The 14,758-nt window shown below is 45.1% G+C and overlaps 7 protein-coding genes across 7 annotated transcripts; 5 read left to right on the forward strand and 2 right to left on the reverse strand.

Moving 5' to 3' along the window:
• Nucleotides 1–770: 770 nt before the first annotated feature.
• On the forward strand, nucleotides 771–2,091 carry N7537_011686 (uncharacterized protein; the record flags this gene model as incomplete). The annotated part of the gene is made up of 4 exons (XM_056902740.1): nucleotides 771–1,009; nucleotides 1,070–1,502; nucleotides 1,562–1,756; nucleotides 1,813–2,091. The coding sequence occupies 4 exons, from the start codon at nucleotides 771–773 to the stop codon at nucleotides 2,089–2,091; spliced, it is 1,146 nt and encodes a 381-aa protein (XP_056748027.1).
• Nucleotides 2,092–2,329: 238 nt separating this feature from the next.
• N7537_011687 (dihydrodipicolinate synthase family protein) lies at nucleotides 2,330–3,715 on the reverse strand (the record flags this gene model as incomplete). The annotated part of the gene is made up of 8 exons (XM_056902741.1): nucleotides 2,330–2,484; nucleotides 2,536–2,849; nucleotides 2,906–3,018; nucleotides 3,070–3,172; nucleotides 3,223–3,371; nucleotides 3,424–3,464; nucleotides 3,521–3,541; nucleotides 3,607–3,715. 8 exons carry the CDS (start codon nucleotides 3,713–3,715, stop codon nucleotides 2,330–2,332), a joined length of 1,005 nt encoding a protein of 334 aa, XP_056748028.1.
• Nucleotides 3,716–4,059: 344 nt separating this feature from the next.
• On the forward strand, nucleotides 4,060–6,723 carry N7537_011688 (uncharacterized protein; the record flags this gene model as incomplete). The annotated part of the gene is made up of 20 exons (XM_056902742.1): nucleotides 4,060–4,071; nucleotides 4,129–4,227; nucleotides 4,284–4,294; nucleotides 4,349–4,376; nucleotides 4,428–4,532; nucleotides 4,589–4,704; nucleotides 4,758–4,765; nucleotides 4,819–4,952; nucleotides 5,005–5,070; nucleotides 5,123–5,249; nucleotides 5,305–5,340; nucleotides 5,394–5,464; nucleotides 5,518–5,572; nucleotides 5,635–5,657; nucleotides 5,707–5,790; nucleotides 5,846–6,101; nucleotides 6,159–6,305; nucleotides 6,361–6,414; nucleotides 6,468–6,625; nucleotides 6,679–6,723. 20 exons carry the CDS (start codon nucleotides 4,060–4,062, stop codon nucleotides 6,721–6,723), a joined length of 1,635 nt encoding a protein of 544 aa, XP_056748029.1.
• A 487-nt stretch (nucleotides 6,724–7,210) lies between these two features.
• Nucleotides 7,211–9,459, forward strand: N7537_011689 (uncharacterized protein; the record flags this gene model as incomplete). Its single annotated transcript, XM_056902743.1, has 12 exons — nucleotides 7,211–7,272; nucleotides 7,328–7,423; nucleotides 7,479–7,543; nucleotides 7,592–7,959; nucleotides 8,015–8,135; nucleotides 8,191–8,309; nucleotides 8,357–8,452; nucleotides 8,504–8,598; nucleotides 8,650–8,953; nucleotides 9,009–9,068; nucleotides 9,131–9,197; nucleotides 9,260–9,459. 12 exons carry the CDS (start codon nucleotides 7,211–7,213, stop codon nucleotides 9,457–9,459), a joined length of 1,653 nt encoding a protein of 550 aa, XP_056748030.1.
• Nucleotides 9,460–10,725: 1,266 nt separating this feature from the next.
• On the forward strand, nucleotides 10,726–11,367 carry N7537_011690 (fungal specific transcription factor domain-containing protein; the record flags this gene model as incomplete). The annotated part of the gene is made up of 1 exon (XM_056902744.1): nucleotides 10,726–11,367. One exon carries the CDS (start codon nucleotides 10,726–10,728, stop codon nucleotides 11,365–11,367), a length of 642 nt encoding a protein of 213 aa, XP_056748031.1.
• Nucleotides 11,368–12,471: 1,104 nt separating this feature from the next.
• N7537_011691 (uncharacterized protein) lies at nucleotides 12,472–12,894 on the reverse strand (the record flags this gene model as incomplete). The annotated part of the gene is made up of 1 exon (XM_056902745.1): nucleotides 12,472–12,894. The coding sequence occupies one exon, from the start codon at nucleotides 12,892–12,894 to the stop codon at nucleotides 12,472–12,474; it is 423 nt and encodes a 140-aa protein (XP_056748032.1).
• Nucleotides 12,895–13,111: 217 nt separating this feature from the next.
• On the forward strand, nucleotides 13,112–14,420 carry N7537_011692 (TauD/TfdA dioxygenase family protein; the record flags this gene model as incomplete). The annotated part of the gene is made up of 7 exons (XM_056902746.1): nucleotides 13,112–13,297; nucleotides 13,346–13,518; nucleotides 13,576–13,654; nucleotides 13,707–13,870; nucleotides 13,922–14,144; nucleotides 14,196–14,251; nucleotides 14,300–14,420. The coding sequence occupies 7 exons, from the start codon at nucleotides 13,112–13,114 to the stop codon at nucleotides 14,418–14,420; spliced, it is 1,002 nt and encodes a 333-aa protein (XP_056748033.1).
• Nucleotides 14,421–14,758: the final 338 nt, after the last annotated feature.

The raw sequence follows: 14,758 nt of genomic DNA on the forward strand, positions 1-14,758 counted from the left end.
ATATCCCCATCATTGCATTATCTTAGCTTCCTCATACTCATAAGCATACAATACATTCCATCCATGTCTCAGGCGAGACACAAGGCTAAACATTCCGTACTATTTTATTGTTCATTGGACTTGACATGCGTAAGACGCTACGTGAGAATTTTCCTTCGAAGTGAGATTGAAGTGAGACACATAAACTTCCAGGGGAAATTGGACCCCATGTCTAAAGGTTCTAGCGTAGAATTGTATACCTTACCTTGGGTTTCAGGTAGAGTGTACTCCGTACGAATAATCACATTACAATGTAATTCTACACTTGGCACTCCGACGGAATACCAAGTACAACATAGGTACTCTCACAGGATCTACAGTCTAGGTACGCGTATTTCCCCTAATGACATGTTTATACACTTTCTTTTTCACTACATTATATATTTTGTGGTTAATTCTAATAGGGGAGGGACACGTTAAGAAAATTATAATCGAGAAGACCAAAAGACGAAAAGCATATAGCAAGGGCGCGCAAATGGCCGGCTATTCTTGTAATTTACACTAACCTGTCTGTTTTATTTGGCCTAGTAGAAGTCAATTGCAACTAGAGCGCCACTAGATCGACCTTGGCTTGATCTAAAATGGCCTTACGTGGTCGCCCTGGTGGGCTCCACTGTGAAGGCAGTCGTATTCGGCTGATGTTTTTAATATACAAAAACTCCTAAAAAGGCAACTAGTCTAAACAGTCCACTTTACTTCACCTCCACAACCTCCACATTCACCTTTTTGATATGACATCTAAACCTTTTCAAACTTTCCAACACAAATCCGACGATGCTTACAAAAATTCCAAGAAGGAATCAGAAACCTGCACATATTCTGTGCCACTCAGTCCGGTCATGAGCGAACAACACCATCACAAGGCCCCGAACCACAGCCGACCTCTATTATACGTCCCCAACACATTATGGACGCGATTATTTGCAACAACAGTCATCATCGAGACCGTTCTCACAGTGGCAATTGAAAGGTAGGGGCCCGACCTCGAATACCAGTGCCTTCTCGGATTTGGAGCTTATGGGGAAATTAGCTGGATATTGATGAGCTTGTGGGACGACCTCGACGACAACAGCAAAACAAACGGACGAATGCGCCTTCAGTCATTCCTAGGCCTATACATTTTCGCGCTGTTATACGAACTGGCTCTGTCATATGATGCACTGCGTCGGAGGAACACAATCCAGCTGGTCGGACTCTGCATCTGTAATCAGGGCCTGTTCGCATTTGGCATCCTCCAGATGCGGGAGATCAAGGATACTATCGGTACCTTGACCGATCAAGACCTCAGCAACCGTCTGCAGGACTTATATAAGATAGAACTCATTCTTGTCCCGGTGTTTTTGGGTATCGGGACTCTGTGCATGAGCTTTTTTACGTGGAAGTTGCGCGGGGAGTTTTCATGGTCTATATACAAGAATATCAGTGCAGACTTGCAGATGAAGCGGCGATATTTTGTATATCAGGTTTGTTGCGACAATGCTGGTAATATTCTTTGTTCCATGACTGACCTAATTCTTTCTAGGTGTATATCGCTCTCCTCAAATTCGATTTCTTCTTCGTATTCGGAAGTCAACTCCAAATCCTCCTTGTCGTCTTTCAAGCCCGAGACTTCGATTTTATTATCAATGCCTCTGTGATCCCAGTCACGATAATGACCTTAGTCCTCTCAGCTCAATTTTGCAAGCGCGAGAAAATGAAATCTCTCATACTTATGATAGTGAGCATTATCGAGTGCGAAGCAATATCCGACCTTTAAACTAACCAGTCATTTAGTTCTTTATGCTTCTTATAACTGCATTCCTTGTCCTTATCCTCATTCGAATTCACAGCGACGCGGATAGCGCTGATTTCAGCTCTTTCCGGGTGTCCCTGACATTATTTGCAGCAGTGTCAGCACTTTTAATGGTTCTCACGATCGTCAACTCCGTGGTGTGTATTACGAATTTTAATAAAGGATTGAAGAATCACGTCTTCTCCCCCAAAAAACGAAAAACCTCTGTCTCGTTGGAGCTCCAACCCCAAGAGACACCTACGCGGTTCCTGTTGAACTAAATATACTGATTCTACGACTTACTGCCATTTCCTTTTGTGTGCAATACCCTAATTATTCCATGTACGTATAGACTTGATTTACAAATTTGGTGACTCAACCACCTACTTGATTTCCTCTACCAGTTTCCCCTTCTGTTTCTGTACTCACATCTTACCGCTTTTTGGTTAGTAAATACCAGCACATTCCTGAGATGAAAGTATAAGGGGAAACTTGTTTTGATATTGCGGCAATAAACTACTATGCTGGGGTTGACGCTACCTCTGTTAGTTCACGCTCAAGTCGCATTGCCTCATCCAAAACCTTCATGAATTTCTCCCCTTCGGCTTCCCCCAACGGAAGCAATGGCTTTCGCGGAGCAATTCCATACCCATGCAGCTTGTTTAATGCATACTCTGTGTATAGTTAGTCTAGCACCCATTAAAATCCTTTAGGGAGATACTAACTCATCGCCCGTATACCACCTGGGACCGCAGCAGCATCAGCCCGAGCAAGAATTCCTTGGATCTTTTTTGCTTCCTTGCGTTCGGCCTCCGTTGCTGATGGCAAATTCAGTAGTGACCAGAGCCTCATAGAAGCCACCGGCACAAAATTAGGAATACCGCTAACAGTGCCATGACCACCACATTGCATCCAGGGGGTCAGATCCGCAATAAGGCCGTCCAGCAAGAGAAATGGAAATTTCCGTATCTCATTTATGGTGGTATCTTCGGAGATCAGGGCCTGAAGACGGATCAGCTTCCCCATACTCCCGCCGCATCTGCTCTTATTAGCGCTGTCCAAATGGCAAGAGTTGCCGAGAAGGTTATAACTCACGTCAACTTCACTCCACATAAGTTAGCTGCTTTCTTCGTAACTGCACTGATGACTTCTGAAGACATATCCTGGCCGCCAGCGTTGGAAGGGAAGTTGTATAGCAATAGAGGAATCTGTCACTTCATGAGCAATAATACATATAGTGCGGTATGGACAATTCATACTGGCGATGCTTCGCAAATATCAACATAATATTGAATAACTTGGTCCATGTCCGTGCTCAGACTTGCAGCGTAATAGGCAGGTAAAATAACCATTCCGGCATCTCTGTTATCGTTAGGAGTCTAATCAGCCAGAGGGATTCATTGCTAACTTACGCCCCAGCATCTGCTGCAGCTTTAGACAAGCTAATAGTTTCCCTGGTACTGAGTCCTCCTACACCAGCGATTATTGGTGTAGATTGCAGCCCTTCGCCATCCAAAGTTGCCCTGATAAAGCGGATAAGAGATATGCGCTCGTCGAAATTCTAAGAAGGTTTAGTACTATCATAAAAGCATAATAGAAGGAACGAAAGTCACCAGATGAACAGCTTCCCCTAACGATCCTGCACATACTGGTACTGAACGAGTGGTCGCATTAGTGTGTGGTTTCATACTATGCGTTAAATCAACTTACCCATGCCGCGGGTGACCATAGCTGTGATCAATGCCAGGTTAGTTTCATATGACTGATAAAATTTCTAAAGATGAGCCCTGTCATACCTAGCAGATGTCTCCGGTAGCTGTCATAGTCAATCTCTTGGTTGTCATCAAAGAAAGTTGGTAGTGGCACGTATACTCCTGGCCGGAGTGGCCGTGTAGTATATGCCATTGTAAGATCACTACAGGCAGTTGAATAGTAGCCACAAAGTCAGATTCCAGATTTTCAGGTTCTTCAATGTTTAATGTTCGACCTCTTCATACATATGAGGGGTGTGAGTGTCGGGAGCATCGGTCTATAACCCGCTGATAAGATAGACGCGGCAAGTCTCCGCTCGACCCGCATTGTGGTCAACCGTTCTACGGTTGGAAGAGAAGCCTTATCGCAGAGATAATGAGTTAGTTTAGGCTTCATGGGGCGTTTTTGTGGATGGGTTGACAATTATATATGATTATTGGTCTCCTTCCTTTTGACGAAGGCTAAGATTCATTCCTCGACCAGCTACATTGAACAATATGCAGGACGAGGTAAGATATGTCTCCTTGGACAGTAAGATGGATATTCGATAGTAACCTAGATCTCAGAAAACCAAAGAGCTGGCTTATGACGCCAACGAGATTCCTGTCGGCATGGGAACTGTCCAAGACACAGGTAGCAATCATGGCCTCCAACGACATCTTAGGGTATGTCGAGCCACACTCTTTTAATGACTACTGGAGTGAACTAACAATGAATATAGCCACGGCATCTGTAAGTCCCAGCATACTCGGGTCTTGATACGAGGGGACTCACAATTTGATCTAGACAAATGATTGCCATAGGAGGTGTTATCGTCAGTCATCCATCCTACTATGACTTTATTTTCGTGCTGATAAATTTTTAGGGTACTGGTCTCTTTCTAGGTACAGCGAGCGATCTTAAGAATGGTGGACCAGCTGGCCTTCTTATTGGATACTGTATTATGGCTTCATTGCTATATTCGGTAATGGTAAGGCAACTGCCGACTCCTTCATATCGTCGAAAGGGGCTAACAGCCATCTACAGGTTGCTCTCGGTGAGATGGTATCGCAATTCCCCATTCCTGGCGGCCAATTTGCTTTGGCTGGCCGGTTCAACTCGCCCGAGCTTGGATTTGCTATGGGTATTCTGTTCTGGTACAAGTAAGTGAGATTGTATTCTGATCTAGGAGATCCTGGGCTTACAAATTCTTCAGTTATATTGGTGTGACTATTCTTGCTTATCCCGGGAAATTAGGAAATATCTAACTTCTATAGTTGTTTTACCGGCTGAAATTTCCGCGGCGGCTGTTCTGGTTACATTTTGGACTCCGGCAGGGCAGGCAGATTCTACATGCTCCACTGGCATCTGTAATAATGCCATGTGGGTTGGTCTGATGCTTATAGTTGTGGTATGGATTTGTCCAAAGAATTGGACTACAAGTAATACTGATAACTGTCTAGTTTGCTATCAACTATGCGGGTACGCGAGTCTTTGGTGAAATGGAATTCTGGTTCTGTTCAATCAAAGTAAGATCGGAAGCGTGCAGTCTCAGAACTGCGGAGATACTGACTGGGATAGGTTGTGACTATTATTGGCCTTATTATCACCGGTGTTATTATTAGTGCTGGTGGCGGTCCTAACCACGAGGCAATCGGATTCAAATTTTGGCACGAAACTGGTGGATTCATACAATATGAAGGCATTGGTAAGCCGATTAATTCAGTGCCACAATGTTTACCGGCATCTAATATTCAATACAGCCGGTTCGAAGGGGCGTTTTCTCGGATTCTTCAGCGGTGAGACCAGACTCAACCTGTCGGCTCGTGCCGAATAGCTCATCGGTTTATAGTTTTGATCAATGCTGCGTTTGCATTTATTGGGTCTGAAATTACAGCAATTGCAGCTGCTGAGACTTCAAATGTAAGATTTTGTTAAACTAAGCGCGAGTTCACTTCACTTACAACCTATTACAGCCACGAAGGAATGTCCCGCACGCCATTAAGAGTGTCTGGATTAGGCTTGTACTATGTTAGTTGAGGTAATTCCTTTCTAAGACGTCAATATACTAACTTCCCTTCCCTTCAATACAGTTTATATCTGTAGTGCCTTCTTGGTAAGTGTCCAAATGTCGATGGTGACTAGCAGTGCACTTACAATCACAGATCGGACTCCTCGTGTCTCCCTCCGATCCCTCTCTCAGTCTTTCTTCAACTGCAGCCAAGAGTCCCTTTGTTATCGCCATCCAAGTAATTTACCACGCAAATATTGTCTTAGGGCCAAAAAGCTAACACATACAAACAGAACTCCGGGATCTCGGTCCTCCCTTCCATTATCAATGCAGCCCTCCTCACCAGCGCATGGTCTGCCGGTACAGCCGATCTTTTTGTCTCATCGAGAACCCTGTACGGACTGGCAACCCGTGGACATGCCCCTAAGATCTTTCTCAAGACTCGGGCAGACGGCTTCCCTTGGGTTTGCTTTTTGTTCTGTGGTGCTTTCTCTTTCCTGTCATTTATGGCCGCTGCCCATGGAGAAGCGGGCAAAGTGTTCGGCTATTGTGAGTGGGATATCTTGAGGAAATTTGTGCTAGATTATGAAGCTAATGCCGATAAAGTCTCGAACATGACTGCGATGTGTGGTATGATCTCCTGGACAGGAATCTTGTGGACCAGCATCCGTTGGAACAAAGGTCTCAAGGTGCAGGGCATCGATCGAAAGACACTCCCATATATAGCACCTCTTCAACCATATCTATCGTACTGTTCGTTTTACAACATTCCAGTTCATGCGAGATACTAATTTGTGCGGCTTTTCAGATGGAATCTCAATTTGCATAATGGTCATCATTTTCGGCGGGTTTGGTTCCTTCAGTGAGTTCGCAAGAGATGAAGCGCCTCGTTCCCTTTACTGATCTCCTTTACAGTGCCTACCTTTGATGCTTCCACTTTTGTTACGACGTACTTTCCAATTCCGTTCTTTGCTGTGCTCTTCTTCGGATACAAATTCTGGAACAAGTCAAAGATGGTCGATTATGCCAGCATGGACTTTGTCACCGGCTCTTCAATTGAGGTTACCGAGAAGGTTAGTCCCATATTACCTCAAGCGTTTCATCTAATTAACCGTTGACCGTCTAGGCGAGCGCTCAGAATCTGTGGCAGAAGATTTCCGATAGGATCTAGGTGATAATTGTCTTGCGCTGACTAGCCATGTGTGATTAACAATTCATAACCTCATTTTATTGATATGTATACGATAATTTGAATTACTTATTATTCTCTCTCTCTCTCTCTCTCTCTCTCTCTCTCTCTCTCGCTCTCTCTCTCGCCGTTAATTGTAGTAGACCTCGTAAGGGTTGCTCCCGCGAAATTATAAGGCCTAACATAAATAAAAACTTGTCCTAACCGACTTTCTGTACTATACACCTATAACGCGCCTTTGGTGTGGGGCGATGGCGGGAATTCAGTAACACGTTATCGCCCGCAATCAACTTGAGAGCGATAGACAATCCTGTATCTCAAAAAACGCATTGTTCCTGTCATCGGACAGATAAGCGGCATCGGCCGATGGCTGTCGGCTCGAGAGCCGTGCGTCCCGCTCTATCCCATTACCCTAGTTCGACACCCTCTCTCAATTTGATACTGTGATACTGACAATTCTATCGAGAATATGGCGCCTAAATTTGATTTGATTGTGATTAATGCGACAGTTGTGACTGCCAGCGACATCAGGTACCGGGCCTCTAATGATTCGGTAGACAGATCTATGGTTGCTAACGAATTAAAGCAAATGTTGTATCGGAGTCAAAGATGGAAAAATCCAATGTCTTGCGAATTCATTCACAGATGAAGAGCTGGCAGATACTAAGATCATAGATGCTGAGTACGTGCTCCCCGAATCCAAAGAACCAAGTACATAATTAACACGTCGAATACAGAGGTGCATATGTAATGCCTGGGGGTGTCGATGCACACGTCCATTTATGTCAAGACCTGAAAACTGGTAGCTAAATCATATGTTTTTGATCAGCATTGAATCTAACTCTCGCAGGACCACATGGCCTCGGCGGCGAATGCTCCGATAACTTTGAGACCGGGTCAAGAAGTGCTGTTGCCGGTGGGACCACTACTATTATCACCTTTGCTACTCAAACCAGAGCGGAAGAAGACCGGAGCCTCTTGAAGGTGGCTGAAAGGTATAACGCCCGTGCTGAGGAGACGGGCAGTTATGTGGACTACGGATTCCACATCATTATTGTTCGCAATGATGCGGATATTCTTGAGAACGAGCTACCGGTGTTGATCAAAGACTGGGGGATCAGTAGCTGCAAGTTATTCTTAACGTATGCGACGCAGCGTTTGACTGACTCGCAAATGTTGGATGTTATGTTTGCCGCAAGGAAGAATTCTATCACCACAGTGAGTTGCTCTCTGCCAACATGATATCTACAGTGGGTGGTTAATATTGCATTAGATGATTCATGCCGAGAATGGGGATATGATAGAATGGTTGACAGGTAAATTCATTGCCGAGGGATATGGAATGTTTAAAGCTGACTCAGACACAGAGAAATTGGAGAGTAAGGGGATGGTTGGTAAGTACACATATACTTGTTTTAATTTCATTTCTTGTTTGCTAACCTATACCAGCTCCTTATTATCACGCCTTGTCGCGTCCTCCGCTTGTTGAGGGAGAAGCCACCAATAGAGCGATTGCCTTAGCACAGCTCATCCAGAATCCGATTTTGTTTGTTCATGTTGGCTCAGTGGTACGTTCAGTTCTCATAAGGAAAGGGTCTTGTGCTAAATCAGGTAGCTTGGTGCTGCCAATGTGCGTCGTGCCCAGACTATGGGGCTGTCAGTCTATGCAGAGACATGTCCTCAATACTTCCACCTCACCTGGGATGATTTGGTAAATTGCCCCAACATAAAGCAAGTAGACAATCTCTAATTTTAATTATAGAAGCGGTTTCACTCACCAACATGTTTCGAAAACAGCAAGATGATTTGCTCGCCACCTCCACCACCCACTGCAGCTGACCATGAAGAGCTCTTTGTGTAAGATTGGGTGCATTCAATACGGGGTATCTTTAGCTGACATCTAAAAAGCGGTCTGTCAAACGGGACATTTACGATTTACTCATCTGATCATTGCCCTTTCCGCTACGACAACCCTCATGGAAAACCATCCGGTGTGTTAGAACACGAAGCAAGTATGGAGGGGGAGAGGTCATGTAGTGGAGATGAGCTACAAGATTTATTGAAACGGAAAGGAGGGACATTCCGCTTTATTCCCAATGGAATACCAGGAGTTGAGACACGCCTGCCGTTACTCTATACGGGGGCATTGGCTAGTGGTCGCATTACACCGCAGCGATTTGTTGAGTTGACATCGACAAACCCAGCCAAGTTGGTAATCAGATACCTGCGCCTTTTGTCTCCTTGAACTAATGCTGACATACCTATAGTACGGCCTGTATCCTAAGAAGGGGGCATTGATGCCCGGATCAGATGCCGACTTCGTGATAGTAAGACATGAATGCCAATATCGAAACCGCTGCTCCATGATATTGACATGTTACAATTCTAGTGGCACCCGGAGAAGACGTTTTCCCCGTTCAATCTCACTAATTCAATGCTACATCACAACGTCGACTGTAAGTGCCACGATCCAGTATGTATTTTTCAAGCGCGGAAAGCTAACATTATACCTTCAAAGACACTCCGTACGAAGGGATGAGGTTCGAAAACTGGCCACGATATACAATTCTCCGTGGTAAGGTCATGTGGTCAAATGGTAAGATAACCGGCAAGGTGCGAGATGGAGAGTATGTAAAACGTGGTCCGAGTCAATTGGGGCCGGTATCCCCTAGAACTGCTCGCGATACTCGCACAGTAGCTGATTGGCTCTATGAATAAAGCTGTCTGGGTCTATAGATGTTGCGAGAAACGATCTTATGTGGAAATACAATATACTCGCTTCAAGACTTCTGTCTAGAGACTGTCCATTATTATCGGTGAGCTATGACACCACTTGTATTTCTCCAACTACTAAATTAGACTTTGATGGAAGTTCCACTAGTTAAACCTTCCAAGGTTGGAACACCCGGGTATCGGTAGCAAATCAGCGTCCGGGATGTTATCACTGATAACGAGCAACCAGTATCCCCAGGCCTTTTCCTTTAGTCTGACTCTTTAAGACGTGTCTTGTGTCTTGTCTTAGTCCCGGTAGCATAGGGTAAACATGTCCTTCAATGCCAACTGGCCAGACAATCATAGTACAGATGATGAGCGGCCCGCCAAGACGCGTCGGATTGCCCGAGCTTGTCTACAAGTGAGTGCTGCAAATTTAACAAAAGGCGATTAGATGTTTAACACATCCATTTAGTGCCGCGCGCGGAAACAGCGATGTTTGCCATCATCCGAAGAATACAATCTACAATTACCATGCAAGCGATGTCAAAGGCTAAACATCACTTGTTCATTTGAGACAGATAGAGCTCCAACATTGGATCTGACTCAAAGTCCGTCAGGTCTTGTACAACTGGTAATTGAACTTCAAAATCGGTTAGACTCAAAGTTGCCACTCAGTCAAGAGCAGATGCTAAAGCCTGAAGCAGACTCAACCAACATGAAACACGAATATTTGAGTTAGAAAATCAGAAGTGTTCATTCAACGTCAATACAAAGGAAAGACCCAGAGATATCCAGCCTGAACGCCAGGAAGCTCTTTCGAGGAGTCAAAGCGACATATATGATTCTCCTGAGTCAAATATAGACGGAATCCATCTGGGTCCTCCTATTGCAACATTGCGATCGTTAAGATTGCTTGCCGAAGAAAGAGTTCATGCATCAACTTTAAGAGCCCAGAGATACAAGAGCATATACGACCCTACATATCAGGGACTCCTTACAGTCGAAGAGGTCGAGCGAGCAGTTAAAATGTATTGTACAACTCCGTTCGGGAAAAATGCCACCTACTAATATGCAGTAGATTTTTTCAGCATTGCCATGCCTCGGCGCCTGTATTAGATGAAGGCATTCGGGATACATGGCAGGAATATCTTCAAACAAGCCCAACACTCATTCTGGCCATATGCTCAGTTGGTACTCGGTTTTGGGATATGGGTGATCAAGGGTAGAGAGTGAGAATTGCTAGATCCAGAAGCCAGGCTAATAATAATCATGTCCAGTGATGGTTCTATTGTCGGTCATCCTCGATTTCATGATCTCACAAAATTACTCGACAAAGCAGTCTCCAAACTTCTGCTCCGGCCCACTCCATCAGATGTCACATTAGACTCTATCTGTGTGCTTCTTCTCTATGCCCAGTGGATGCCATGCAGCAAAGAAGATGATGAAGACGAGAATGATGAGCGCCAAAGTACATATCACGAACCTAAGGCCAAAAGTCGATACAACGAGATCAGTGCTTGGGTTGTTTTAGGACTAGCAGAACGATACTCTGTCTTACTAGGCCTCGAACAATCAGCCACATCACTTTTCAAACATCCCAACAAGGTACCAACCATAGAGGATGTGAAAAGGCTACGAGTGTGGTACAACTTGCTCACTTGCAACTTCAACCTTATGCTAACATCAGGTCTACCTGCATCAATTGATCCTGGTCCATCGGTTCAGGTAGCGTGTAGGTTTGTCTCTCATGAGTTGATGCAGTCCCCTGCGGATCTTCGAGTAAGGGGGCTTGTGGAACTTGTCGGGATAGTCCACCTTGCTATGTCTAGTTCTGGGGATAAATCTGGCCGCCAATTGCAACCGAGTTGCTTGGAACGGTTGAACAGTGATTTAGATGATTGGGAGAAGTAGGCGAACATTTCTGGAAGTTTCGATTTTGACCTGCTTACTGACGGCTGGCAGATCTTGGTTTTCTCGTTTACGTGCGTTTATGGGACTTTTTATATTCACAGTTATTAACAATCACCAGAGAAAACGGAGTCATATCATAACCATTTGCCATTTACTTCAGCCCGGGTATGCAGTTCCCTATCTACACGCATCCGGGTCCAACATAATCTAACCAGCGATGTAGTGGTATCGACTCTCCCTCAATTGTGCATCACTCGCACCACTACTTTCTTCCCCGCGGGTACATCGACGATCGACAGATTCAAATGAATCACATTTCCGACAGGCGCTTTCAGTTAGCTTGACCGCAGCAGTGCAGATAATATTAGCACAATCGACCTTCAAGGCAGATATTGTCTTCTCACTAGATTCGCAGAAACAATCTAGCTTTCCCTGTGGGGCATACAATGTGGACCGTTCGTCTGTGAGTCGATTATACTACACGGTGGACTCAACCTGGATTTCACATACGTTCGCTATCATATTCTTATGTATTTGCTATATTCGGGGCATCATCGATGGTGAGATATATAGATACTTCGAAGTGATGATATAAGCTTCTCAATTACTGACAACATGGAAAACAGAAAGCCTACAGATTTGTAGCCAAGGTTCTAGTCAAGAGAAAGAGAAAACCTTGACACGTCTTCCATCCTCTTCTTGGTCAGTGCTCGCTCGACTCCTTCGTCTTGCAATAGACATATTCGATAGTGTTTGTCCAGCCACGACATTTCATTTTGCCCACGACTTCCAAGCCATTGTTCACTATGCAGTTGCCTTGGTACTAGTCTCTGAAAAGGACGAGCAGCATATTGAGGAAAAAGAGATTGATGATATGGCATTCCAGTCTCTATTAGATTTGATGAATGATTCCGGTGTTGACTGGGCAGGGAATCTTTTTGGAGAGTCGCTTGATTTCCCGGAGTTGAGTATGGACGGAATGCTTCATAATTGATAGTAGGATCCATGGATATTATAGCTTCGAGGAGCCATGTCTATATCAAAATTTCGATCTATAATTAGTATTCAAAGAAAGTTGTAGCCTATACACTCGTGAGAATAAACTTACCTCTCGGCATCATCTAACTCAAACGAGATATCTTGTGCTCCCTTCCAAAGCACCAGCTCACCCAGTGCCTTTAAGTTCTCGGTTCCTTCAACTATAGTCAAGAAATGATTTGCCACCAGTGGTCCCATCTTGCTCGCAAAGGCAACGCCTCCATAGCAGAACAGAATCTCTGTTTCGGAGATACCACCAGGATACAGCAGGATCTGACCCGCAGCAGGGTGAGCCGTATGGTTCTCAAATGGTAGTCCGAAATCGGTCTCTCCTAATGGGATCCACATACCCTCTCCGCTCCAACGAACATGGATGAGCTTTTGGCAGTATGGGAGTAGGGTGCGGAAAAGGGCCACCGTTTTGGGAGCTGAGGATTCGAATCTCGCGCGGAATTGGTATGGGCCGGCTGTTATTAGGATAGAGGTCATTCTGGAAATATGAAAGGAAATTAAATTATTAACCTTTCGTTTCAGAGGAAGAAAATGCTGAACTATTTGAGTAACCGTATCTCACCCATCGGCATTTTCAGGGTCGGCCCGCGCGGGCTTCAAGCCGCGTGCGGGTTGATCGGGAGCCATATCAAAAGCGAGGATTGCCTCGCGAAGTTCGAGGTTATACAACTCACATTACAATTTAATGTCTGATATGTCTGATCACATGCATATTTTGGTCTACTATAACACCTGTCCTTCTCGGACAGGTGCTCAACAAACGATCCAAGAAGGCTCACTGTTCATCCACCCAATACTCCATTCGGAAGATTCATCTTTTGGCGCAGAAGTATCCGGCGTTGATTGGGGCAAGCCTATCTCAGCTTACGTTGTCGCGCAAGTGAGTTAACTTTACCAAGGTTACAAGAAACCACTGACAAGATGCTAGTTAATTGCTTTGCAAGACAAGTATGGAGTACTGATCTTCCGCAACACGGGGCTAGACAATAGTCGGCACATTGCATTCTCGAAGCAATTAGGTGACAAGTTAGAAGTCAATCCGTTCTTTTACGGACGAGAAAATGACAGATTGGGAGAGCCCTTACTATTCGACGTGGCCAAGTGAGTGTTCCGCAAAAATTCAAAATCTAAGGCATGGCACGTTCTAAATGGGAGTAGCATCGAGCTAGATGGTTCGCTAGTGAAGATGAACAGTCGCAGGTATCATCACAGTCTGGGTAATGCGTTATGGCACACCGTAAGCACTATCGTTCCCAGCGAGCAAGGCACATGGGTACTGACCAATCTAGGATTCCTCATATCACCAACAACGGTCCAAGTATTCCATACTACTTTCTCATGGAAATCCGGTCGAAGGCGGATCGTGGACCCATTTTGCGGATACACGTTGTGCCTACAGTGACCTATCTCAAGCGAAAAAAGACGAGATCGAGAACCTCGTTATTGAGCACGAGTAAGCCATCTATTGCGAGATGTCCCTGTCTCTAAAGTTAATTTTATCCAGTCTCTGGCATTCCCGAAAACTCGCCTCACCAGCTGTGTTCGGAAATCCTCTTCCTCATGAACTCGCAGCCAAGCCACCGGCCTACCACCGTCTCGTGCAAACAGCACCAGACGGACGAAAAACATTGTATCTAGCGGCGCATGCCAAACGGATCGTCGGCAAAGGTCTCGAAGAGAGCCAACGTCTGATTTGGGAGTTGATCGAACACTGCACACAGTCAAAAGTGAGTCTAAGTCAGCCATGTTCTGTCAATCTCCAGGGCTAACTTGGGCAGTATGTCTTCAGCATGGAGTGGCTGTCTGGCGGGGATATGGTCTGGTGGGATAATCGGTAAGTTCCAAACGTCTTACGTTGATCATCTGTTACTGACCTTTATAGCCAATCAATGCATCGTGCCAATCCCTATACCGCGACGATGACTGCGAGGGATGTCCGTCGTTCTACGGTCCTTGATGATGGACCTTGGGCATTGGGCATCTCGACAGCAGAACTGGAATAAAGACCTGCCCATCATGGGCTATAGCATTACAGCATCAACCCATGCGATTAACTAGCATAATATAGTTAAATCGAAACAATGAGTAGTAGTTTGTCGTTCAGATATAACGTATGCCAGAACCAGTCTACTACCCTTCCAATAAAGTAAGTTTGGCAAGAACTCCATCGCTAGGCAAAACAGTCGCCCCCTCCCTAACCTCCAAATTCCAAGGTTACCTACCTATGTACTTGATTTCCTCTGTCACTTCTTGGCCTTCCATTTCCATCTTAGTGCTCAGTCCTTGCCACTTTTTGTTCGGTCTCTAGCCGTGTTCTCTCAGTATCAGAGCATGGTTGATC

The sequence above is a fragment of the Penicillium hordei genome (assembly GCF_028827395.1).
Source record: "Penicillium hordei strain IBT 12815 chromosome Unknown utg000006l_segment0_segment0, whole genome shotgun sequence".
Lineage (NCBI taxonomy): Eukaryota > Fungi > Ascomycota > Eurotiomycetes > Eurotiales > Aspergillaceae > Penicillium > Penicillium hordei.